This window comes from Chlorocebus sabaeus, chromosome 17, assembly GCF_047675955.1.
Source record: "Chlorocebus sabaeus isolate Y175 chromosome 17, mChlSab1.0.hap1, whole genome shotgun sequence".
Taxonomy (NCBI): Eukaryota; Metazoa; Chordata; class Mammalia; order Primates; family Cercopithecidae; genus Chlorocebus; species Chlorocebus sabaeus.
In genome coordinates this window covers 26,091,828-26,118,666 of record NC_132920.1, presented here as the reverse complement: position 1 = coordinate 26,118,666, position 26,839 = coordinate 26,091,828, and the positions used below count along the sequence as shown (strand labels likewise).

The 26,839-nt window shown below is 41.3% G+C and overlaps 4 protein-coding genes across 6 annotated transcripts in view; 1 reads left to right on the top strand and 3 right to left on the bottom strand.

The window, feature by feature from the left end:
• LOC119626722 (histone H4) overlaps positions 1-11,523 on the top strand; it is a 16,162-nt gene extending 4,639 nt beyond the window's left edge. The window contains exon 2 of the mRNA XM_073005708.1: positions 8,173-11,523. The gene's annotated coding sequence lies outside the window, so the exon portion shown is untranslated. The remainder of the gene's footprint in view (positions 1-8,172) is intronic.
• Positions 338-819, bottom strand: LOC103222010 (histone H2B type 1-C/E/F/G/I). The gene has a single exon (XM_007973478.3). The coding sequence runs from the start codon at positions 771-773 to the stop codon at positions 393-395; it is 381 nt and encodes a 126-aa protein (XP_007971669.2). The 5' UTR covers positions 774-819; the 3' UTR covers positions 338-392.
• On the bottom strand, positions 3,471-3,922 carry LOC103222009 (large ribosomal subunit protein eL42). The gene has a single exon (XM_038005627.2). The coding sequence runs from the start codon at positions 3,852-3,854 to the stop codon at positions 3,534-3,536; it is 321 nt and encodes a 106-aa protein (XP_037861555.2). The 5' UTR covers positions 3,855-3,922; the 3' UTR covers positions 3,471-3,533.
• Positions 8,607-26,839, bottom strand: H2BC5 (H2B clustered histone 5). 3 transcript variants are annotated; one of them, XM_007973481.3, is made up of 2 exons: positions 26,391-26,839; positions 8,607-12,746 (listed from the first exon to the last, which is right to left on the bottom strand). In XM_007973481.3, the coding sequence occupies exon 1, from the start codon at positions 26,778-26,780 to the stop codon at positions 26,400-26,402; it is 381 nt and encodes a 126-aa protein (XP_007971672.2). In that variant the 5' UTR covers positions 26,781-26,839; the 3' UTR covers positions 8,607-12,746; positions 26,391-26,399. The 3 variants fall into 3 exon arrangements, with proteins under 3 accessions (XP_007971672.2, XP_007971671.2, XP_007971670.2); XM_007973480.3 differs by lacking the exon at positions 8,607-12,746 and adding an exon at positions 13,074-13,445; XM_007973479.3 differs by lacking the exon at positions 8,607-12,746 and adding an exon at positions 24,826-26,096.

Genomic DNA, 26,839 nt, shown 5'->3' with positions numbered 1-26,839 from the left:
CGACCAATGAACAATGTGTGTTGTGTGCAAATGCGAGTGTGGTTGCACACTGAGAATTGTCTAGTTGGTGAAACCAGACAGGTCGCAGAGGTGGGGCAGTGGAGGGAAGAGGGTTTTATTTTTTCCTTTAGAACCTAAAAATCCAAATTAAGACCTTTTAGAAGGAATTGAGGAAAGAAAGGAAAAAAGCAAATTCAACATTAAGAACTATTTGAGAGCAGCAGTCTCCTCCTTCCCCACCCCCGCTCCAGCCCCCCATGTGGGCTTCTTTTGTAAAACCCGTAGACTTTTAACGACTCAAGAAGAGAAACCAGTATATAGCTCCAATTGTGAAAAGTTGAGTGGCTCTGAAAAGAGCCTTTGGGTTTACTAAGGCAGTTGCAGGGCTAAGTTTACTTGGAGCTCGTGTACTTGGTGACGGCCTTGGTGCCCTCCGACACGGCGTGCTTGGCCAGCTCCCCGGGAAGCAGCAGGCGCACGGCCGTCTGGATCTCCCTGGAGGTGATGGTCGAGCGCTTGTTGTAATGTGCCAGGCGGGAAGCCTCCCCGGCGATGCGCTCGAAGATGTCGTTGACAAAGGAATTCATGATCCCCATGGCTTTGGAGGAGATGCCGGTGTCGGGATGGACCTGTTTCAGCACCTTGTACACGTATACGGAGTAGCTCTCCTTTCGGCTGCGCTTGCGCTTCTTCCCATCCTTCTTCTGCGCCTTGGTCACGGCCTTTTTGGAGCCTTTCTTTGGGGCCGGAGCGGATTTCGCTGGCTCAGGCATGCTACCTTCGCTGTTCTGCAAGTAGGAATCAAAATGAAATCTACATCTCATGATCCTCGGAATTTGTAGACAATGTTATGTAAATGAAGATTTAGTTTCTCTATCTCTGATTCGTTCTTTTGTCGTGAAGTCTACATGCAAATGAAGGAGCCTAGGTCTACTCTCCTATTGGTCGTATCTGAGAGCAGTTTTCGTGCACGGGTCACCTAATTAACATTTTATATAACACGTTCCTGGCATTCCAAACAATTCAGATTAGTTTACTTATTCATTTTAAAAACTAAAAGTTGCTCTCCTCTATGCTTTTAAATGCCAGGGAGACAAAGCTTCTGGTGCAGTTACGTCTTCGAATTGTAAGGTCGGTTTAAAAGCTCCTGGAAAAGCTATTCCTTGGCATTCTGATGTAGATTTTGGAGCAGCAGGAGAGACCTGAAGAACGGCGAGCTAGGCGACCGGCGATCACCCGCACAATCCCGAGAACAGTGTTTCCCACTTTTTACAGAGTGCACAAACACATCATGAAAATAAAGGGCAGGCAATAAAGGTCCGGAGAAAAACAACAACAACAACAACAAAAGTAAATGGCATCTCTTGAAGAGAGCTAAGACAGGAAAGAATGTCTTAGCCAAAATGGCTTCAGTCGTTAATGGAAAAGCAAGTCACACCTAGTTTAGCCCTACAGCGAGGATCCGAAATAAATATTCAGTCTTACTAGTGAAAATATTATTTAAAAAATTAAAATGAAAGAGTCCGCTATTTAACAAAGAGCTTTACTTTCAAGTTATTATTATTATCTTTGGCTAAAGCCCGCTTCTTAGCTAATTGTTCAGTTTAAGAAACTGTTCTTCCTAAATTTGACTGTCCTTTTTAAGCCCTCCTCCTTCACCCTAGGCTCCCCAGGCCCCTAGACCCTCTCCTCTCCTGCCACCATTCCCACTTCCTGGGTCCTAAGTCTCCAGGCATGAAGGTGCTGTGCAAAATGTATTCTACTCTGTGGGTTAGCATCTAACAAAAGTGTACTCTGAATTTATTGTGTCTTATGTTTGTTTCACAAAGTAATTTGTTTTTCTCACTTCAGTGATGACGAGAAAACTTTGAAATATGTTTAACATCTTTTTTTTTTTTTAATTTCCAATTTAGCTAATGTAGCAGTGTTCAGAATAGCTAATGCGCTTTATTTGTAATTATTTAATCAAAAAATCTTGGGGCGGGCGCGGTGCCACTTTTCCCTTAATACGGTTTAAATGTTCTGTCTCATTTGTCTTTCTCCTTTTGGGATTACACGCCTGTAATCCCAGCATTTTGGGAGGCCGAGGCGGGCGGATCATAAGGTCGGGAGATCCAGACCATCCTGGCTAACAGGGTGAAACCCTGTCTCTACTAAAAATACAAGAAAATTAGCTGGGCGTGGTGGCGGGCACCTGTAGTCCCAGCTACTTGGGAGATTGAGGCCGGAGAATGGCATGCACCTCGGAGGCGGAGCTTGCTGTGAGCGGAGATCCTGGCATTACACTGCAGCCTGGACAAGAGAAAGAGAGACTCCATCTCAAAGAAAAACAAACAAACAAACAAACAAACCAGCCTGGAGTGATGACTCACGCCTGTAATCCCAAAACTTTTGGAGGCCGAGGCGTGTGGATCAGAAGGTCAGGAGTTTGAGACCAGCCTGGCCAATATAGTGAAACTCCGTCGATACTAAAAATACAAAAATTAGCCGGGTGTGGTGGCGCATGCCTGTAGCCTCAGCTACTTGAGAGGCTGAGGGAGAACCCAGGAGGCGGAGGTTGCAGTGAGCCAAGGCCGCACCATTCCACTCCATCCTAGGTGAAAGAGTAAGACTCTGTCTCAAAAAATAAATAAATAAATAAATAAATAAATAAATAAATAAAACTTATGTGATATTACTTTTTTCTCATTTAACAGAAAGGGAAATTAGAGAACCCAAGTTGCCGCGTCCTGCCTAAAACCCCATTGCTTATACTAGGTGTAACCAGAATGATGATTGAGGCAATCTGACTTGTATCTAGTCCGTTAGAAGACATCTTCACCTACCTTGGTGGGCTGTGTTGCAAAAAGAGAAACGGCGTTCTTCTCATGTTAAAATAATGGAAAATGAAGCATTTCTTTAATGACTAAAAGAGGTTAGAAATGAAAAAAATTTTTGATTCTATGGTATAACTTAGTAGAGAAAAAGGAGAAAGACAAATGAGACAGAAAATTTAAACCCTATTAAGGGAAAAGTGGTAAAGAGAGAGAAAAAATAAACAGACGCAGTGGAAGGAGAGACAGACGTGAAGAGTAAGATAAAAAGAAAAAGAAATTCACCTAAAGAGGATGAACTAATATGTTGGAGAGACACAAAATGTATATACACAAAGAAAACCACAGAGAGAGGAGTTCAGTCATACAATCTGCAACTGCAAGAAGAAACAGAAAAGTGCAGATGAAGGCCCTTAACTACATCCAAACTACACATATCAGATATTCAACTGACAAGATTGGATTGAGACCCTTAAGTGATTTAAATGAGGTAGGTAACACTGCCATTCGTGATTTTTGAAATTCCTGCTAAAGACTAAAATTTCTGCACTTATATATCTATATGAATAAAAATGGTGATATGGCACATAATTAAGAAAAAGACAATGGGAAATTTAAAAAATGACAGTAACTGTAGAGTGGCATTGAGATTTCCTATTTCTTTCTTTTTTTTTTTTTTTAAACTCAAGATTTTATTGTCTTCATAATAAAAGATGACACTTAGAACTGGATCACTTGGCCCTTTCTCTTCTTATCTCCTCCCAGTTCAAAATGCTTGCATCTTTTAATAGCCAGCATTCTCTTAGATCTGCAGTTGGGCTCAACGCACTCAAGCCTTAGCACAATCTTCTTTGTAGTTTTAGCCTTTTTCCGGAAAATCGGCTTAGTTTGCCCACCATAGCCACTCTGCTTCCTGTCATAACGCCGCTTTCCCTGGGCATACAGAGAATCTTTGCCCTTCTTGTACTGTGTCACTTTGTGGGGTTGGTGCTTGCCACACTTCTTACAGAAAGTCCGGCGGGTTTTAGGGACGTTAACCATGCTTGCGAGAGCGATACCGGCACGGGAAGAAAGAAAGAAGCCGCGCCGCAAACGGAAGTATCGAGATTTCCTATTTCTGATTGAGATCTCAAGAGAGTTTTAAACTTTTTATAGTGAATAGATTTGTACAAAAGGATATATGCAACATAAACAAGAATTGTAAAACAAATGGTTGGTACTTAAAAACCCAGTTTAAGAAGTAAAATATCATTAGTAATTAATAGGCCCTGTATAACTCTCCCCAATTCAGTGGGAGAGACAGGAAGAACTTTGAGCTAGGCAAACAGCAATTACTCACATAATCTTATGAACAGTATATTTCACTTTTCACAGAGTACACATATACATCATCAAAATAAAGGGCAGTTTAAGAACTAGAATGTCAGGCCGGGCACAGTGGCTCATGCCTATAATCCCAGCACTCTGGGAGTTCAACACGGGTGGATCATCTGAGGTCAGGAGTTCAAGACCAGCTTGATCAAAATGGTGAAACCCTGTCTCTACTAAAAATACAAAAATTAGCTGGGCGTGGTGACACACGCCTGCAATCCCAGCCACTTGGGAGGTTGAGGAAGGAGAATTGCTCGAACCCAGGAGTTGGACGTTGCAGTGAGCCAAGATTGTGCCTCTGCACTCCTACCTGGGAGACAGAGTGAGACCCTGTCTCAAAAAAAAAAAAAAATTTTTTTTAGAGAAGGGGATCTCACTATATTGCCCAGGCATTCTCCCATCTTAGCCTCCCCAGTCACTGAAATTACAGGTGTCAGATACCAAGCCTGGCCCTACATTTTGTTTTAATCAATCTTATTTTTGTTTTTGTTTGTTTTTTGGTTTTTCTTGGTTTAAATATCTAAGAATGGATTCATAAATTGTAAGTCATTTCATTTTGCCTATTTTTATCTTCACATAAGTGGAATCACAAGCTGTATATAATTTTATGATGTTTTTATCCAAACCAATGTTTCTGAGATTCATTCATGTTCATATATGTTACTCCAGTACCATAGTTTCATTATTTTAAATAGCTAAATATACAGTAACACTAGTTTACTCAATTTATTATAACAGACCTTCATATTGTGTCTATCTGGGATTATCGAGGTCATTACTTCTGTGAACTTTCTTGCACATGTTTCCTGGTGTAGATGTGCACACATTTCTCTAGTATATATGTAACAAGGTGAGAAGCTGGTTGAGACATTCACATAGAGCTGCTCAGGGTGAAGATACATCTATAGATCTAGAGCTCAAGGCTGAAGCCTGGCATAGAAAAATGGCAGGCCACCCTGCCATCCCTCAACCCTTAATGTCCTTGCAAGGTTTGAAATGTCTGGATGGAGGGAACCATTTTCCATTTCCTATTTCTCACTAGGTAATATATATTTTTTTCAGCTTCTGAGTTCCCTTCCCTGCCCTTCCCTCCCATCCTTTCCCCTTCCCTTTCCTTTGCGGGCGTGGTAGCACACACCTGCAGTAGCTTGATATCAGCTCACCACAACCTGTGCCTCCTGGATTCAAGCAATTCTTGTGCCTCCACCTCCTCAGTAACTGGAATTACATGCATGTGCCACCATGCCTGGCTAATTTTTATATTTTAGTAGAGATGAGGTTTCACCATGTTGGCCAGGGTGCTCTCAAACTGCTCACTCAGGTGATCTGCCGGCCTTGGCCTCCCAAAGTGCTGGGATTACAGGTGTGAGCCACCACTCTTGGCTGGGCCTGATTAATCTTTTAAAGATATTTTGATTGTTATTGATGATAGGATCTTTAAAAACAAAATTCTATGAATTAAATCTGTTCATTTTTTTCCTGGAAATTATGTAGAGATGGATTAGTGAATTTAAATCTTATTAGATTAGTTGCCTTCCTTGATAAGATAAATTGCATGAATTTCTTTTTTAAATAATTCAATCAAAGCACAGATAAAACATCAGTAATTAAAATTTTCAGTGTTAATTCAAGCAGGATTTGGTTGTTTAAGTTAAAGAAATGAAACAAAATGAGTGACAACCCTATAGAAATGTAAGATCCAAGAGGGCATGCATTTTTGCTTGTTTTATCCATTGATGTATATCTAGCACTTAGAATAGTGCCTGGCACATAGTACCTTCACATAAACATGTGAAAGCTGGCAGAATATTCCAGATTACAATATGCCATTTTGGCATAAGGATTATTTTGAGCTAAAGGGACTTAAAAACAGCAGATGCAAGAGGGGTGCTCTGATCTCCCGTTTTTCTTCCTAGAAGTAGAAGATAAAACCTCCCTATAGAAGATGTGCTCCCTGGCTGGGGTCAGTGGCTCACACCTGTAGTCCTAGCACTCTGGGAGACCGAGGAGGGCAAATCACGAGGTCAAGAGATGGAGACAAAAATTAGCTGGGCATGGTGGCACCTGTCTGTAGTCCCAGCTACTTGGGAAGTTGAGGTAGGAGAATTGGTTGAACCACGCCCGGCTAACTTTAGTAATTTTAGTAGAGATGGGGTTTCACCATATTGGCCAGGATGGTCTGGATCTCATGACCTCGTCATCTGCCCGCCTCAGCCTCCCAAAGTGCTGGGATTACCGGCCTGAGCCACCAGGCTCGACCAATGAGTCTTCTTTAAATCACATATGATGAAGGGTGGTTTTTGCAGTAAGCCATTTTTGGAACAAAAGAAGGTGGGGAGGATTTCTTTAACCATTGCTGTTTTTTGATCACAGAGCTCAGATAAAGGTAAACAGGCCATTGAAAACTGCCTATAAAATAGGCAAAATTAAAATGAAAAATAATATCAATATTATTAGTTTCAATCAATGACATATCATTTAAATCTCACTGGGTCTGATGTTTAAAAAAATAAAAATGTAAAAGATTAAATACATTTGGTTTTATTTTAATGTAATCAGAAATTAGTGACATATGTTAGTGAAAGCAATATATGTTGGATATCATGAAAATTGCCTGTCTAGTCATACTTCCTGAATCCCAATTGCTCTCAACTCTTCTGAGGTAGTAATCACTTGATGATGAGCTTAAGGGTGCTGTTACCTGGACCACAGGATCATTACTTTAAAAACAAAATTGGCTAGTATGCTTACAAATAAGTAGATTTCTCTGATAGACATCTTTCCCATAAAAGTTCTCTCCAGCTCCAAGAACAGTGATTTTTTTTTAGGTTTACATACAATGAAACTCAAAAATAATGTGAGATATTAAATTAAATGGAATATATCCAAGGTATTTTGCTATATGGTTGTAATTTCATGGAAGTTTTATTTTGCCTTTCTAAAAAAAAAAAAAAAGCATATGTCAGTTTCTGAACATGAACAGTATTTTATCTTTTTACGATTTTTTTAAATTGAAGCAAAGAATATATGTAATAATGTGCCCTAGAGAGTACTCCTCTTATTTGGGCCTAAAAACAAATCATGCGTGGATTTAAAAAGATAATAATAACAATAATAAAGAAGATGAGGGACAAATATCCCCGGAAAATGTTTACCAAGACATTGCTAGTTTAGCAATATTAGTATCAGACAAAATATTAAAGCAAAGGTGTTTACAGGGATAGAGAGGGACACTGTAAGGACTCTTATCTGCAATGTGGAAAACAAGATATTCCAGAAAACTCTATTGAAGCAATACACCTATGAACTAGAGAAACTACAACCAACAAACTAGTACTTAGTTACTCAATTAACAAAAAACACAAGGGGCCGGGCACGGTGGCTCATGCCTGTAATCCCAGAACTTTGGGAAGTCAAAGCGGGTGAATCACTTGAGGTCAGGAGTTGGACACCAGCTTGGCCAACATGGTGAAACCCCATCTCTACTAAAAATGCAAAAATTAGCCGGGCGTGGTGGTGCGTGCCTATAATCCAAGCTACTCAGGAGGCTGAGGCAGGAGAATCGCTTGAACCTGGGAAGTGGAGGTTGCAGTGAGCCGAGATCATGCCAGTACAGTCCAGCCTGGGTGAAGGAGCAAGACTGTCTCAAACACACACACACACCCCCAAAGAAAAAAAAAAGCAAAGAAAAAACCACAAGGGAAATTCCCATAAACCATCCAGAACAATAATATTTAGAAGCTGAAACTAGGGTGACAAATAGGACATCTTTGGTTCTCTGGGTGCAAATACCATTAATCAGGATTCCGAGCTCTGGGAATTAAAGTCTGCCCCTTAGGGAATATAATTCTAGGCTCTTAAACAAAAGTGAAGACACATAGCATAAAGCCAGAATGCTTTGAAACAGGGGTAGCCTGGAGAAAAAAAGGAAAAAAGAAGAAAAAAACTAGTAAACATCCCTGGGATAAAACCTTGTTTGTCTCTACAGGACTCTGGCTCTGAGGAGGTGGATGGAGAAAATTGGCCCCGAAGATTTAACCCTAAGTTTTAATGAAGTCTTGAGTTCCAATGAAGACTTCCTGAAATTAAATTGACTCGGGCTTATAGTGCCCCCTTGTGCCTGATGAAGACAAACACAAACCCCTTCAGGAGGAAATCATCTTGAACCCAAGTTCTCTACATTTATACACATTATCTATTTATTGAGCAATCATTTATTGAACACCTATTATATGCCAGACACTCTGTCAGGAACTTAGGATGTTTAAATATAAGGTCGTGACAAATGTCACAAAATTGAAGAAAAACAGACACTATGGAGAGTTTGGCTTATAAGCAAAGAAGAGCCTTCTATTTCCTCCTAGATCCCTAGGCAAACAAAGGATTTCAGATATTGAAATGATTAGATACAGACTATAAAAATAACTATTTACTAAAAGTTTAATGAAATAAAAAATAGAATAATAAAACAATCAAGGAGCACGGGATAATCAAAACCAAGTACATTTGAAAAAGAACAAAAGAGAACTTTGTTATACTCCATAATGATAAAATACAAATCCAGAAGTAAGATGTAACATTCAAAACCTTATAGGCACTGGACTACCGAACCACTACTATGTCAATAAATAACTGACAGAATTAGAAGGGGAATTTCAAATTTACAATTGTAGGGTAACCTTTCAATATTCTGTATGAGTGTTAGACACTTATATTACAAACAAAGAAAAATGCTAATGGTTGTCCAGGATTTGAATAAGACAATAAGCAAATTTGATCTATCTATGATTACCTTCATTTGACACAGAAAACATCCCTTCTATTTTTCAAAGCATACATTGGACAATTTCAAAAAAAATTAATCCTGGTTTCAGAAAGTTATAGAAATTAAGGAACATAACTACAAAAAGGGAGATACAAAGAACAGTAAGAGAATGCTGTGTAATGTTTACAAAAAATTAAACTCAGTGGAAAATAATTTTCAAGAAGAAAATTAATAGACAAGCTGAGTAAACAAATTATGATTATGAAAATAAGGTAGGCAGTTAAAAAAAAATCTTTTCTGTGTCCTTCCACCCAAATACTGCCAAGTCCAATCTGATTTTCCAAGTTTTAGTGAATTTTTAAGGAATAGATCATCTCTTATTTTTTTTTTTTTTCTGAGATGGGTCTCGCTATGTTGCCTCCACTGTAGTGCAGTGGCTATACACAGGTGTGATGGCAGCACCTTACAGTCTCTAACTCCTGGGCTCAAGTGGTCCTTCTGCTTCACCTCCTAAGTAGCTGGGACTACAGGGACATGCCACCTTACTTGGCATGATACCTATTTTACAGAATCTGTTACTATAGAAAAATAGCTCTCCTACTTACTTTTTTCTTTTAAAATTGTATAACATTATTAGCAAAACTAGAGGAAAATACAAATTTTAAAAAGGGAGAAGAAAAAAACAAAAGTATAGCTTTGTCTCACTAATGAACATTCATTTTTGTTTTTCAGAAATAAATGCCTATTATGAGAAAACATGGAAACCAGGAGAAATTGCAGAGACCATATTATTTAAATAAATAGCATATTATATAGGGTTTATTCTAAGAATAGAAGGAAGTTTAGCATTCTAAATCTGCCAGTTTAAGAAATTAATAAAGGAAGGCCCAGAGCAGTGGCTCACGCCTGCATTCCTAGTACTTTAGGAGGCCGAGACAGGTGGGTCACTTGATGTCAGGAGTTCAAGGCCAGCCTGGCCAATGGCAGGAACCCCTGTCTTCTACTGAAAATACAAAAATTAGCCAGACATGGTGGCATGCACCTGTAGTCCCAGCTACTTGGGAAACTGAGGCAGAAGAATCACTTGAACCTGGGAGGTGGAGGCTGTAATGAGCTTAGATCAAGGCACTGCACTCCAGCCTGGGTGACAGAGTGAGACTCCATCTCAAAAATAAAAAATAAAATAAAAAAAGAGATTAATAAAAAACGTGATCATCTCCAAAGATAATGAGAAAGCAAATTCTAAATTACTGAAAAATGTAATGTCGAGCAAACCCTAATGAATATTTTGTAGAGCACTGTAAAATGCATATCAATGAATGAAAAGAGTCAAGATGATTCTCAAAAAAAAAGAAAAAAAGAAAAAGGAAAAGAAAGAAGAGAGTGATGGGCCATGACTTAGCACTATATATGAAGACATATGAACCTACAGTAATTAAAACAGTGTGGCATTTGGTCTAGGCATAATCAGCAGGTAAGTAGAATAGAGTTAGGCATTTTTGGAGTTTTCTGGGAGCCTCTTTGCTGACATATTCTAATTGCCTATAGATAGCTCTTCACTGGATGCTTTAACTCTGTATCCCTGGGAATAAGGTGGGTAGAGAGGGTGAATAATGCTAAAATATTTCTCTGATTCTAAACTCAACTCACACTGTTTGCTATAGGAATCTGGTTGACTCAAGTTGGTGTGTGTTTTCAATGCAGAGAATGGAGACTTCATCTCCATACATGGTGTTGGGCTGCTGAAGCAAGATGAAGAGAGAAGCATCCCTGAAGAACCAGAGAAGTGGTAATTGCGTGGGCGTGTAGTGTGATATGGGGAGAGTACCATAAAAAAAAGAGACAGGTATATACTGTACTATATTTATGTGCAGTACTATTATTGGCAGAGAGACAAGTGGAAATCTCACTGATCATGTGAAATGCAAGGTTTTGTTTTTACATGTTGTTAAATTAATTCCTTAGAGTTACCAAGAGATAATTATTTGTAATGTAAAGAAGGGACCCTGGAGCTAACCTGCCTAGGTCAGAAAGCTCTCTGTCATGTATTAGGCGTAGGACATTGGACAAGTTATTTTAAGCTTCACTTGGTATATACTCATGGGTAAAAGTGGGATAACAGGCCGGGCGTGGTGGCTCACACCTGTAATCCCAGCACTTTGGGAGGCCGAGGCGGGTGGATCACAAGTCAGGAGTTCCAGACCAGCCTGACCAACATGGTGAAACCCTATCTCTACTACAAATGCAGAAATTAGCAGGGCATGGTGGAGCGCACCTGTAATCCCAGCCATTCAGGAGGCTGAGGCAGGAGAATCGCTTGAACCCGGGAGGTGGAGGTTGCAATGAGGTGAGATCGCACCACTGCACTCCAGACTGGGCAACAGAGGGAGACTCCATCTCAAAAAAAAAAAAAAAAAAAAAAAAAAAAAGTGGGATAACAGTGCACAGGTATGTTTTGGGGCTGACATTAGTATCTGGAAATCACTTAGAAATGTATGTGTAAAAAATAAAAAATAAAAAGAAATAAAAATAACTCGTAAGGGTTGTCAGCTATGTGCACCAACGGCTGCATTGTCTTTCTTGCACCTGAAGGGCTTCTGCTTTCGTGGATTTTTTTTTTTAAAAACATTCAATTAGGAAATAATTATTCGCACGCATTCATATACATACATACACCGAATCATCACACGAAGAGCCCTACAGGCGTGAGAACAGTAAGGGAGGTGCAAGAAACGTCTCCTTGGAGATGGGAAGCATATTTTCAGCTACTAGAGAAGGGGGGAGGTGCCAGCTCTCAGAAGAAAGCAGGAGGATGCTGAGAGACTGAAGCTGAAATTTTCTTCCTGCTTCCTCACTCTTCTCGTTGGTTTCAGCAGTCTGAAAAACTCTTGTGAGAGGAGCAAAAAGATCAAGGGAAGATTATTGCCTGGCTTCTCAGTCTTCAAAATTTCCGGTCCTCTGTTTTTTTTGTTTTGAGATGGAGTCTAGCTCTGTCGCCAGGCTGGAGTGCAGTGGCGCGATCTCGGTCATTGCAACCTCCGCCTCCCGGGTTCTAGCGAATTCTTCTGCCTCAGCCTCCTGAGTAGCTGGGACTACAGGCGCGTGCCACCATACCCAGCTAATTTTTTGTACACCTGGTAGGGACGGGGTCTCACCGTGTAAGCCAGGATGGTCTCTATCTCCTGACCACGTCATCCGCCCGCCTCAGCCTCCCAAAGTGCTGGGATTACAGGCGTGAGCCACTGCGACGGCCGGTCCTCTGTTTTTAAACTGTCCACCGGATTGTTCGAAGTCTCCGATATCCGGCGATCTGGTGGCCGCAGAAGAAAGAGGTCCACTCGCCGGGGACTGGGAACCACCAGCTAGCGGCCTACGGGGAAACGTCCCGGACGCGCGCCGGACGGACGTTAAACGTTCGTGACGCCATATGCGGGAGCCGGATGGGCGTAACGTGGCAGCGGCGTAAAGTGTGGCTCTGTAGTCAGGACACGGAGGGGCGTGGCCGGACGGCCCTACGAGGGGGCGGGCGTTTGTGGCAAAGGTTGATGGGATGACCTTATGAGGGAGCCTGCATGGAGGGGCACGATGGTCCCCAAGACTCTTTTTCATGCCCGCATAGCCGTACCGGGAGTAGGATGACTGCTGCCATTTTTCAGGACCTTTCATCTTCGGCTTGAAGTTCTGTGCGATTTTCCGGCTTTGTGTGGCTATTTAGTACTAACATTTTAGGGCGGTTTCATTTCCTTTAAAGTAAAGCTCTCCAGATATGGTCTCCGGACCAGCAGCATCAGCATCACCTGGATAATTTAGAAGTACAAATTATCAGGTCTTACCTCAGATCGAATGCATTAGTAAAGTTTTGTGACTGCTTCAAAACATTGTTTCCCTTAATTCAGATGATGGAGTAGACCTTTCAAATGGCAGCTTAGCATAAGCTAATATGTTTTTAACTTCAGGTTCATTACCAAAGCCAAATCAGTGCTTAGGCCTTACCCACTCAGAACTTGATGCCGGAAAGTAAAGTGAAAACAGGTAGATAGGTAGGTAGGTAGGTAGGTATGTAGATAGATGTCTATAAAGGGGAGGTCTTAGAAGAAGGGTTTGGATCAACAATGAAGGCAGAATTTACAATTCTCCGCAGATTTTATTAATAATAACTTTTCTTTTCAGACTTCTTGCCATCTTCTCATTCAGATTTTTCTTAGCAAAGGTAGTCCATGGCAAGTAATGAATTAACTAGGTCTGTAACGGAAGTAAATTCTATTTTTATGTTTATAAGCTCAAAAAGTAACATGAAGTGCAAACATCTTGTTTAGTTTCTTCCCCTTGGTAACCTTCATTTGATGAACCAGTGTGTAGCAAACCAGTATGAGTTGGATTTGGGTGGGATCCACACAGTCATTTTCAGGCAGACGAGACTTCCTAAGTTCTATGGATAGATTCATATTGCCAGGTATTTTATGCGTTCATTTCTCCTCTGCCTTCATGTGTCTCCCCTGATTGAAGAAATAAGAAGGGTTTAGTTATTAGGTGACATTTTGCCATCACCATTAATATTTTCTATATAAAGAGGATTCTTTTTACATGTGCTTCTATGATGAACTATAGGAATTTCTACTTCAGTTCTAGCTACACTTTAGTAGCATTAACACATAAAAAGTCATGCTTAGTCAAGAAATATCACTGAATAATGTGATCTTTGTTTCAACTTCCCCAACTACTCTTCCTGGGTGGGATTCAAATAGTTCAAAAGCTCATATTCTCTCCCTTTCATTTTTGACCTGAAAATATTTGAACACTCTAATTTGCATTTTAACTCAGTGAAAAGGAAAATATAATAACTGTTAAATTTTGCTAAGTGCTTACTAAAAGTCCATCACTGTTTTAAGAGCTTTACATGAACTATCTTAAAATAACTTTAAGAAGTGATCTACTATTATTATCCTCTTTGTATAGATGAGGAAAGTGAAACCCAGAAAATCTGAGTCACTCATTCAGTTGAACCCTTGTGACAACTCAGTAGTGGCCTCTATTCCTGTAGTTATAGATATTTGTGCACTTCAATTATGTTAGAAATTATGTCATGCTGCAAATACTTTTTGAGAGTCTGCCATGTGCCTGGAACAGCCTTAGGCATTAGGAAACCAGCAGCAAAACAGGTGAACTCCCTGTTTTCATGGACCTTATGGTCTTCAGGATTGGAAGGGGAGGCAAACAATAAACAAATTTAAGATAGTGCTAAGTATAATGAGGAATGCATACAGCAAGTTAAGAATGAGGATAGAAGGGTGCCATTTTACATTTGATGGTCAGAGAAAACCTATCAGATGTGGTGACATTTTCATCAATCCGCTTAATCCGAAACCCAAGAAATGTGAGAAATATTTCAGTTATTTGACAGGTATTACACACAACTGAGACACCAAGTATATGACAAGGCCTATGTACTTATGTCCCCTTTTGGTTTTCTCTCTGTCTTTCTACCATATTTTGCTTTTGGTTTCTCTTAGGTCTCCAAGCTCTTTCCTGCCCCACCTTTTCTTTCTTTTTTTTTTTTGAGACAGCCTCTGCTGCCCAGGCTGGAGTGCAGTGGCGCCCTCTTGGCTAACTGCAACCTGCGCCTCCTGGGTTCAAGCGATTCTTTTGCCTCAGCCTCCCATGTACAGCTGGGACTACAGGCGCATGCCAGCAGGCCTGGCTAATTTTTGTATTTTTAGTAGAGACAGGGTTTCACCATGTTGGCCAGACTGGTCTGGAACTTCTGACCTCGTGATCTGCCTGCTTTGGTCTTCGAAATTGCTGTGAGCCACTGCAGCTGGCCCCTCCCTTTTTTAGTAGGAGTTTGCTTCTTCTATTCCTTTTCTGAGTCCTTCTCAACTTCTCTCACCTTTTTTCTCATGCTGTCCCCAATTTCCTAGAAAGTAATTGTAACTTGGCTATAATATTTATAAAATATTGTTTTGTATTTATAAATAATATTTTGAAATTTTAAAACAGAATATTTTATTACTCAAAAATTAGAATAAATATGTTTGCCTTGATGCAATTAATTTGATAGTTCCTCTATGAGCCCAAGTTCATTTGACTTTGCTGAAGATTTCCAAAGTATCAGACACACTTCTTTAGGCTTTAGTGAAAGAAAAAGGTAAATGAAAACAATTAGCTGTAAGTCTCCTTAACTGAGCGTTCCAGGAGGTCAAGGACCACCATATCTCTCTGTGTATCTGCAGTGCCCAAGCCAGTACCTAGGAGTTTTGCATACTTCATGAATTTCCTTACAAATCCTTCATGACTAATTTCTTCTATTTGGTTTCTTTTTTTTATACCTCTCTCTGCTGAGTTAATCTTATTAATCTTACACCTGGAACTTTTTTTTACTATTAATCATTAATCTTAAGTTTTATATATTAAATTATTAACTTAGTTTTAACTTCTTGTACAATTTAAATTTCATTAATTTGTTTTTTCCATTTAAAAATTTTTTTTCATACTCTACAGTATTTTCTAGGATTTAAAATTTTTATTGTATTAATTTCTCTGCTTCAGTTTGTTGTTTTCTTTAAAAAGGCCCAATCTGTTTGTTGGACATTCTAACAATCAGACACTAGAGAATTGCTTTACAGACTGCAGTTTAAGATTTATCAGATGAATTAATACATTCAATGCATATTTTTTAAAAAGTACCTGCTATGTGCTGGGATAATGTTTTATATAACCTGTAGAGGCACTACTTTGTCCTTTACAAAAAGGGAAAAGTCCATCAGGATATTATAAAGGGATTTTATTGGGCTTTGTCTCTGTGGATAGTGGTCAATTTTAGTCTGAATTGTCGAAATTCTTAAAGGTTCTGCCATTTATAAAGGTATCAGAGCCAGGTGATTGTACATTTGATTTCTATGTAGTCTTTAAAGCACAAATGCTTTTTACATCCAAGCATTTCAAATATAAAAAAGGTATAGTGGTTTTAAATTATGTCAGTAAACTTTTTTACATTTTTTTGCCTTATCAAATTTTTATTTTACTTATTTATTTATTTATTTATTTAAAAAACGGAGTTTTGCTCTTGTTGCCCAGGCTGGAGTGCAATGGTGTGATCTCGGCTCACCACAACCTTCACCTCCCGGGTTCAAGCTATTCTCCTACCTCAGTCTCCTGAGTAGCTGGGATTACAGGCATGCGCCACCATACCCGGCTAATTTTGTATTTTTAGTAGAGACAGGGTTTCTCCATGTTGGCCAGGGTGGTCTTGAACTCCCGACCTCAGGTGATCTGCCCGCCTCAACCTCCCAAAGTGCTGGGATTACAGGCGTGAGCCACTGGGCCCAGACCAAGTTTTTATTTTTATACACTTTTTTTTTCATATTAAAAAGGAAAGCACAATTACCACAAATTACAAAAGACTAAAGCAGGACTAGAATAATAAATGAATCACTTCAGCCTGGAAAGCAGATACCTTCAGTAATATTAATGTTACAATACAAGCTCATTCAAGTATTTTACGTTGCCTTTTTTTTTTTTTTGTCCTTTTAAATACGATACCCTAGCCCATAGTAAAGATGATATACTATAAGCGTAAGGTTGAACCTTCTCTACGAAGCCAGATGACAAGTTTTTGTCTCCAGTGAGAAATGGCTCTGAGTTCTTATCTTTTCTACCATCAACATGCCTGAAGGGGGATAGGGTCCAGGCTGGGGAAAATCCAAGGACCCTTCAACATGGGAGGATTCCATTCAGGAGAGTACCAGATAATTCAGATTACTCTACCTAGCCTTTTTTGACAAAATCAACGCTCACCCTTCATAGTCATCTTCCTTTGCTCTTCTCCTCACTTCCAGGGCCTTCTAAGCAGCTTACTTACTTTTGTAAAATCAATCACCAGGAAAAGGATTGATAGAACAACACAAAAATATTTAGCAACTTTGACATAGGGGCTTAGCACCTCTATCTGAGCCTCAGGGGTCTAAGCTGCGGGAGGGCCATCCAGCCCTGGGAGTGCATTTGTTCCCGGGTACAAGAGCGGGTAAAAGAGAAACCTGCCCCTTAACGGGGCTGAGACACACAGACCTTCTGATGTTTGATGCTCAAAGGTTGTGTTGGCATGGACAAACCTTGAAAGAGATATGATGAAAAGAGGGATCTGGGTAGGCTGTTGCTTTGTGTCTCAGGTCTTGGATCCCCATGGGAGGATGATAGGTATGAAGTAGCTAGCCCTGATGGTCCCCGCCACTTCTGGCATGCTTGTCACAGATACATTGGTCCTAAATTCAAGTGTCTTCAGAAGTTGAAGATGTAAACTACTCTTTGCAACATTAACTCCTATCATGTTACAAAAAAAAAAAAAAAAAAAAAAAAAAAGAAAGCGAAAACAAAAAAAGAAAGAAAATAACCTAAAGAAAAGCAAAAAAGAGGCCGGGTGCGGTGGCTCACGCCTGTAATCCCAGCACTTTGGGAGGGTGAGGCAGGCAGATCACCTGAGGTCAGGAGTTCGAAACCAGCCTGGTCAACATGGAGAAACCCTGTCTCTACTAAAAATACAAAAATTAGCCGGACATGGTGGTGCATGACTGTAGTCCCAGTTACTCAGGGAGGCTAAGACAGGAGAATGGCTTGAACCCAGGAGGCAGAGGTTGCGGTGAGCTGAGATTGAACAATTGCACTTTAGCCTGGGTGACAGAGCAAGACTCTGTGTAAAAAAAAAAAAAAAAAAGCCCCCTCTGCTCATGCCAACCACCAATCTATGTTGAGATGAAGTCCTTACCTCCCTGCCCCAAAGGGGCTTCCTTTTTGAGGAATGTGTGTGAAGAAGATGGCAGCTCCCTGACCTGGGAGTAAACCCCAGATAAGAAGAGCCTTTCCCCACATCCCAAGGTTTCTTTGTGCCCCCAGATGCAGCAGAGGAAAAAGAATGAAGTTTCTGTGGTGCTGGATATAGTACAAGACTGCATGACCTGAAGGAAAGGAGGAATAAAGGGAAGGAGGAGGGGATCCAGGAGCCCAGTATCTGGTACGATGTGAAGCAGGCAACAGACTGAGCAGGGAAAGGCCTCAGATTCCACTGTCATAGCAGAGACCAGGGTTTGAGACATGGGTCATAGGAAGTGAAATGGGCTTCCCACATACCAACCACTGAGAGGTCAAAGGCAGGGAAGGGCCCAGGCTAAAAGCAATGAGATGTCCAAGGTAACAGACAAGCCTGTGATACTGTCACAGGCTGTGATTTGTCAGCCTGTGATACTGTCTCCTACTCCCAGCCTTTGGGCTCAACAGAGTAATCAGTTGAAAAGGAGGGTCAAAGACATTGAGTCAGTGAGCAACAGGACCACCAACTCCTCTGTGTTGCCCAGATCCCACCAAGAGTGAACATGTAGTTATCCCTGTACCCGACACACATCCCAGTCTTTGTGGGTCAGTCCTTCATCACACTCCCTAGCTTCTGATGACAGCAGACTTCAGCCATTCCATTGTCATTCACAGCCCAACCCAGTCAGTGACTGAAGAAGAGAAGTCAGGTATACTCTATGTCCACATACATTTTCCTGCCATCGGGCTTCACCAGCTGGCAGGTTTCCCTCCCAGCCCCCACCTCCTTTTCATCCCTCATTCCCAGGTGAGGTCAATTGGAGGATGGGCAGAGATAGATGGCTTACACAGCGGGGATGCAAGATGGGGATACTCCACCAGACTCTAGTAGGAGAATAGCAACTTACTCCACTTTTTAAGAGAGACAGAGCCTCCTTGAGGTCTCAGAGATCTTTCAGGTCAACACAGGAAATATTTCCAAGCCTCAGCTGTGAGTGTTCGCATTTTCTCTCTGGGGTAGGGGAGATGTTCAAGCTGAGAACAAGTATGTTCCAGATGCAGGCCAAGTTTGCTTCAAACAAACTTGGCCTTGGGGTTTCATGGGTAGGATGAAAGATGTCATGGCAGGATGGGGCCTGGCATGAGGCAAAAGCACGCAGAGTAAGGACACAACGGTAGCAGCTGTGTACAGACACAGGATGTCAGCCTCAAACGATGCAATAGCAGGGATATCTTGGCATGGTTCTGATCCAAGTCACCACAAACCCTTGCCTCCAGGCCAGAGGCTGTGTACATGCAGCAGCCCAGAGAAAGATTCTAGGGAGTCCAAGACCAGGCACATCCAGAGAAGGTGGGAGCTCTTTAGGTTGGCTCTCCACCGTGGAAAACAGACATTTGGGTATTTCAGATTCCCACTGCACAATAAGGCAACCTAAAAACATTTCCAAAAACAAAAATCCAAGGGGAGAGGATAGACATCATTTTCTGTGGATTAGTTGGGGGATTTCTGATTTCTTATTTATTTATTTATTTATCTATTTATTTATTTTTGAGATGGAGTCTCGCACTGTCGCCCAGACTGGAGTGCAGTGGCGTGATCTCAGCTCACTGCAAGCTCCACCTTCCGGGTTCACGCCATTCTCCTGCCTCAGCCTCCTACAGGCGCCAGACACCACACCTGGCTAATTTTTTTGTAGTTTTAGTAGAGACAGGGTTTCACCGTGTTAGCCAGGATGGTCTCCATCTCCTGAGCTAGTGATCCGCCCGCCTCAGCCTCCCAAAGTGCTGGGATTATAGGCGCGACCCACCGCGCCCAGCTGATTTCTTGTTTTTTAATTGTTGATTTTTTTTTTTTTTTTCCATTTTCCCAGGGACAGAAAGGTCAGAGAAAAATAAATCATCTTTCAATACTCTTTCCTGATATGAGCAGCATCTGTCTGGGCTGGGGAGTAAAGAGTGTGGGAAGAGGGGAGTGAGGAGAGGCTAGAATCTCCCCCCAAACCCAAGTTTAGATCCTTTGGTTTCTTTCTCCCAGAAAGTGGCAGATGGGCATGGTAGGGACAGCAGAGAGAGAACATGATGATGACAAACCCTACAAGATCAAGGTGCTGGTTCTCCTGGGCTCAGGGGTGCCACCAGAGCCTTCCATGGGATGGTGTTGGGCAATGGGGCCTGCAGAGCCTTCTTGTGGGCTGCATAGTTGGCTGGAAGGGACTGGAAGGGGAGCAGGAAGACATTAGGTTTGGGGACCAGGGTTGCAGCCTCCTAGCTATGGTAGGGCTGCAGATTTTGGTAATCCAGATGAACTATCAATACTTTAAAATTATATATATGTATAATTTTACATATATATAAAAATATATAATATTTATATATTATATATTATATATATAAAAAATATACCTATATCTATATATATCTCCCCCTTGCTCTCCCCGCTTAGAAGAAGTTAGGATGTAAAGAATCATAGAGAGAGGAGAGGGAAGGGGATGTGGAGGCTGGACCCCTGTCCAGAGGACCCCTGTCCAGGGGTACTCTGATAGCCTAAATGGTGTGCACATTGCTACTCAGTACAAAGGCCCATGCTAATAACTCCAGACCTGTCCTTTTTTTGTTCCCTGTCCTGGGACTGGGCATGGCCATGGACTCTTGCCCATCCCATCCCTTTCCCTGCCTCAAGCACCAGGGCTAAGTGGTTTTTCACTTCCCCAAATCAGAGTGTTGGCTTGTCCACTTGTCATTTTCCAGGATGGGATGGCCGGTGGGTGGTATAGAGGGCTGGCTGATCATGGTAACAGATCTGCTGGGAGACTGGGAGGGGCACGGCTTCCTGCCCTCACCCCTGCCACCTCCTGCTACCACTGAGTGTTGCTTGTGGTTGGCCTTCTCACCTATTGGGGGGATCTACTCAGAAGTCTTCAAGATTTTGGAACTTGCTGAGATATTTTTGCAGTTGGGTTCAATGTCCAAATTTTTGGCTTTGGAGTATTTCAAGAAATTCTTTTACTATTCTTATCTGAAAGGGTGTAGCTTAATTCTACTTCAGGGTATGTGCCAGATTTCAGTGACTTGCTTATATTGAAAAACATATGCCAGATGAAATGGCTCATACCTGTAGTCTCAGCTACTTGGGAGTCTGAGGCAGGATTGCTTGAGCCCAGGAGTTCCAAGGTGCAGTAGGCTACATCAGGTCCCTGCATCCCAGCCTGGGTGACAGAGCAAGTCTCTGTCTCTAATAAATAAATAAATAAATAAATAAATAACGTTTAAAAAGTGTGAAGTGTGTGAGTTTCGAATCTTGTTCACAAAAGGCATTGCGGCTTATTCCTTCCCCCTTCTCTTTCTGTTTTCTCCTGCTAAGAGATAACAGTTGTTTGGTTTTTGAAGATAATCAGTTACCCCTCTAGAGAGGTCTAACGGACAAGGAACTGAGGCCTCCACCCCAACAGTCAGCTTGAACTTGCCAGATATGTGAGTGTGCCACCTTGGAAGGGAATCCTCCAGCTATAGTCAAGGATTCGGATGACTGTAGCCTATGTTTACAACTTGACTTCAATCTCAATAAGACCCTGAGCCATAACCACCTAGCTAAATCACTTCTGGATTCTTGACTCACAGAAATTAGTTTTGGGATAATTTGTTACACTGCAATAGATAACTTAACAGAGATGGAGAGCCCCACAATGAAGCTTACAAAATTTTACATTATAAAAATGAAGCCACCATAATTTTTATAATGAAACTTGATAAAGGTAAGCCCAAAACAGAACATCATAGAATGGGCCACGTGCAGTGGCTCATGCCTGTAATCCCAGCTACACAGGAGGCTGAGGTAGGAGAATCACTTGAACCCAGCAGGTGGAGGTTTCAGTGAGCCGAGATCATGTCACTGCACTTCAGCCTGGGTGACAGAGACTAAATCTTAAAAAAAAAAGAAAAAAAAAGAAATCATAGAATGATTTTATGTGACTAGAAATGGAAAAAATCCATGAAAAATATTAACAAAATTTACCCAGCTATTATTTAAGATAATAATATAACATGACCAAGTAAGATTTGGACTAGGAATAAAAGTATGAATCAACACAAGGAAATCTATCTACACTTCATGGCAACAGGGTTAAAAAAGAAAAAGCATATGATTTCTTCAGATGTCAAAGTGATCGAATAAAATTCATAAATCATTCCTAATATGAAATCTTAAAAAAAGAATAGAAAGAAACTACAGGGCTCGGCACCGTAGCGGACACCTGTAATCCCAGCACTTTGGGACCCCACGGCGGGCAGATCACTTGAGGTCGGGAGTTTGAGACTAACCTGGCCAGCATAACGAAACCTTGTCTCTAGTAAAAATACAAAAACATTAGCCGAGTGTGGTGGTGTGTGCCTGTAATCCCAGTTATTCAGGTGGCTGAAGTGAAGGCGGGAGGCTGGGAAGTGGAGGTTGCAGTGAGCAGAGATCCGGTCACTGCACTCCAGCCTGGGCAACAGAGCAAAACTCTGTCTCAAAACAACAACAAAGAAAAACCAAAAACTACATTAACGCAGTGAAAACTACACATACACATGCATGTACATACACACAAAAGCAATTATAAATTATCAACCACCGAAGTCATTTCTATGAACACGAGGAAAAAGACAATACCTGCTAGCATGTCTAATATGACATATTGTTTGTGATGTAGCTAGCACAGTAAGATGATGAAAGCAAACAATAAATACTTACTGGAGAGAATATCAAACATTTTTATTTGCTAATAATAGTACTACATGCAATTAAAATCAAGTCAGTTGTCTAAATATTGATTAGGATTAATAGAATTTGATAGTTAGCTAGACACAAAATTCACGTAAATAACCAATTGTCCAATTATCCTCCTACATACAGAATTTCAAACAGTGCTTTAGTGTGAGGTCATATGTCAATATGTAACAGAAGTCACAATATTTTGAAAATCAGTATTACATTTGTAAAACTTTGGGGAGTTTATTAATTCACAGCACACAGTGACTCCATTTTTTTTGTATAATTTTTCTCTGTTTAAATATTTACTTTTTTAACCAAGGCTTGCTTTGATGAGCAATACATTAGTTTCAATTTTTATTTTCTTATATTATTTTTAATTATTAGTAATCCATCCATTCTAGAAAATTGTTGGCCATGATCTTTTAAATCTCACACTTGCATCATTCTACCTGATTGTTTCTTCTGGTACTGTGATTAGATCCACGCCAGATCATATTTTACTACTAATTCCAAATCTCTTTTCATTTATTTATTTATTATTTGAGACAAAGTCTCATTCTCATTGCCCAGGCTGGAGTGCAGTGGTGTGATCATGGCTCTCTTCAGCCTCAATTTCCCTGGCTCAAGTGATTCTCTCACCTTAGCCTCCTGAGTAGCTGAAACCACAGGCATGCACCACCATGACTGGCTAATTTTTTGTATTTTCAGTAGACTCGGGGTTTTGCCATATTATTCAAGCTGGTCTCCAAATCCTGGGCTCAAGCTATCCTCCTGCCTCGGCCTCTGAAAGTGCTGGGATTACAGGCATGAGTCACCTTCCCCGGCCCTAATTCCAGGTTTCTTAAACTCACTTTTGCATTTTTCTCTCTGCATTTCACATAATTCCTTAAGATCTGATTACATAGTTTATTAAATGTCTACTGGTAGGTCCAATTGGCTGCTGTTAAACTCATGCAGTAAGCTTTTTATTTTAATTTGTCTTATAATTATATGTTTATTTTCTATAATTTCTATTAGGTTCTTTTTTCAAATCTCTGTGGTCACTTTTTGTATTTCTTTAGTCCTTCAATACATTTATAAGAATCTTTTTCTTTTTTTTTTTCTTTTCTTCAGATGGAGTTTCACTCTTGCTGCCCAGGCTGGAGTATAGTGGCACGATCTTGGCTCACTGCAACCTCTGCCTCCCTGGTTCATGCGACTCTACTGCCTCAGCCTCCTGAGTAGCTGGGATTAAAGGCGCACACCACCACACCCGGCTACTTTTTTGTGTATTTTTAGTAGAGACAGGGTTTCACTATGTTGATCAGACTGGTCTCAAACTCCTGACCTCGTGATCTGCCTGCCTTGGCTTCCCAAAGTGCTGGGATTACAGGTGTGAGCCACCGTGCCTGGTCTCAAGTCTGTATCTTGTTAATTCTCCCTTTTCATTCCTTTCATTTCCATTGTTGCTTTTTTTTTTTTTTTCCCCAGAGACAGGATCTCAAACTTCTGGTCTCAAGCAATCCTCCAGCCTCAGCCTCCTGAAGTGCTGGGATTACAAGCATTAGCCACCACACCCAGCTCCCCTTGTCTGTTGCTTTTGTTTTCATTAGTCATACTTCTGGTTTCATGATGTTTGGTCAATTTTGATTGTGAAGCTGCTTGTGCATTTTGGGGGGTATATTTTAGCTGTGGCAATTTGTTGAGGTGTAAAGTGAAGCTTGTTTTCCAGAGATGACTTGTATTTGTTTCTACTGGGTGCTCAGGGGCACAAAACCAGCCTGGGATATGTCTAAATTAAATTCTCAGCTTGGGTGTTTGAATCCCTATGGTATGAATGCCAGGAATAAGTAAGCATCAAGGATGGCTTGTAGTCCAAACCTTAGCAGTGGAATCTATACTGCCAATGTCAGGCCTCTGAGCCCAAGCTAAGCCATCATATCCCCAGTAACCTGCACGTATACATCCAGATGGCCTGAAGCAACTGAAGATCCACAGAAGTGAAAATAGCTTAACTGATGACATTCCACCATTGCGATTGGTTTCTACCCCACCCTAACTGATCAATGTTCTTTATAATCTCCCCACCCTTAATAAGTTTCTTTGTAATTCTCCCCACGCTTGAAAATGTACTTGGTGAGCTTCACCCCCTGTCCCCAAAACATTGCTCTTAACTTCACCACCTATCCCAAAACCTGTAAGAACCAAGGATTGTCCCACCACCCTTTGCTGACTCCTTTTTCGGACTCAGCCTGCCTGCACCCAGGTGAAATAAACAGCCATGTTGCTCACACAAAGCCTGTTTGGTGATCTCTTCACACCGACACATGAAACACTCAGAACCCAACTTCAGAGCTGACTCTTTTATTTGCATTCATCTGTGATGGGTTTGTATGTGTGTTTATTTCCAGTTCATCCTTCTACCCTGAGGTGACAGATTTTCGTCCGGTGTCTCACCTTCACCTAAAAAGATTTCTTATCAGGCTCTATATACCCTGGTTGGTTTCCATATAACACCCTAAAAATGAAAGTTAAGGGTTGGGTAAAAGCCAGCTGTAGTGCTTGGGGTTTAACATGGGCCAAATCCCTGGCTCTGATTTCTCTTTACTTTTTTAGAACCTCTTTGTTACTTTTAAGAATTTAGAAACTGTGATTCAGGTTTTTAGTTATCCGTTCAAGTACCAAGCTTGCCACGTTATGGAAAATGTATCCCATAATCCAAGATTTCATGTTTGTTTATGAGGGCATGAGGACATTGAGGGCATGAGGACAATGAACTTCTAAACTCACTCGTCTTTTAGACAATGATCATCCACCACCTAAGTTCTCCATCTCAGCTAATATTTGACTCCAAACCTAGCCTCATCCATCTCACAATTTTCACGTCGTAAGTATTGGTTCCTTTCCTTATGGCCACTCCCTCCTTCTTCCCTCTCGACTCTTCTGAGATTCTTTTTCTCCCACAATCATCCATTCTCCAGCAGTGAAAACCTTTTGTCATCATTCTACCTTGTGCAGCAGAAGCTACATCCTGCCAGAAGGAGGTTTTCTTTCCCTTTCTACCTTCTCCAGTCCTAGGTACTAAGGGGCATCTAGGAAAGGGTAAATTGTACTGCAAAGGGGGCTTCAGTCCTGCGGTAACTATTGCCTACCTGCAGTCAGACACCTTAATGACTATTTGGGTTTCTGCCGTTACCTAGTGAACTTTTAACCTGAAAGTTGCCAAAAGAAAACTATAAATTAAATGGCTTTCTGAAAAAGACGGTTTAGCAAAATAATTTTAAGGTGTCTCAGAAGTTGCTTCTTTTTTCCTGCACCTCAGCGCCTAGGATCCGCCTTTCCCTCCCCTACTCGCCTAAGAGCTTCAGAGAGAAACTGGACCAATTACAAAGCAAACCAGAAACTTTTGCAATACTTCCGTGTTCAGCTCACAGTCTTCAGCCTTTACTTGCAGTTATCACGTATCTGCATGGTAAAAATTTTACAAGAAAATGGGGGGCGGGGGTGATGGTGGAGAAAGCTCCAAACAGAAGGAAGTTGCAAAAGGGTGCTCTTTTGTGCTCAGGGTGGGCCGTCACCACACGAAGTCCCAGATCAACATCACGATCAACTTGGAAATCTGCACACGGAAACGAAAGAGCTGTACACTTACAGTACTTTCAGTTTATGTTAGTGTTATCTGACACTAAATGAGCTAATGATCTAGTATGTGCCCATAGCACTCAACTTCTGGTACCTATTGTTACTACCTATAATTTCCAAGTATTTCCTCTGCAGTACTAACGTAACATTAAAGATTGGTAGTATGGTGCTGAGAAATCTAATCCCCCTTTTGAATGAAATCACAACTCATTTACTGAAAACATGCGTGGCTCTTAAAAGAGCCTTTGGGATTAGGTGTAAAGATGCTTACTTGGCAAAGTTACTTGGAACTGGTGTACTTGGTGACGGCCTTGGTGCCCTCCGACACGGCGTGCTTGGCCAGCTCCCCCGGAAGCAGCAGGCGCACGGCCGTCTGGATCTCCCTGGAAGTGATGGTCGAGCGCTTGTTGTAGTGCGCCAGGCGGGAAGCCTCGCCGGCGATGCGCTCGAAGATGTCGTTGACGAAGGAATTCATGATCCCCATAGCCTTGGAAGAGATGCCGGTGTCGGGGTGGACCTGCTTCAGCACCTTGTACACGTACACTGAATAGCTCTCCTTGCGGCTACGCTTGCGCTTCTTCCCGTCCTTCTTCTGCGCCTTAGTCACCGCCTTCTTGGAGCCCTTCTTTGGGGCAGGAGCAGACTTGGTAGGCTCAGGCATAGTAACGTTAATAATTACAACACTGTCGCAAACACCTGAGAAAATAATCACACCCACCG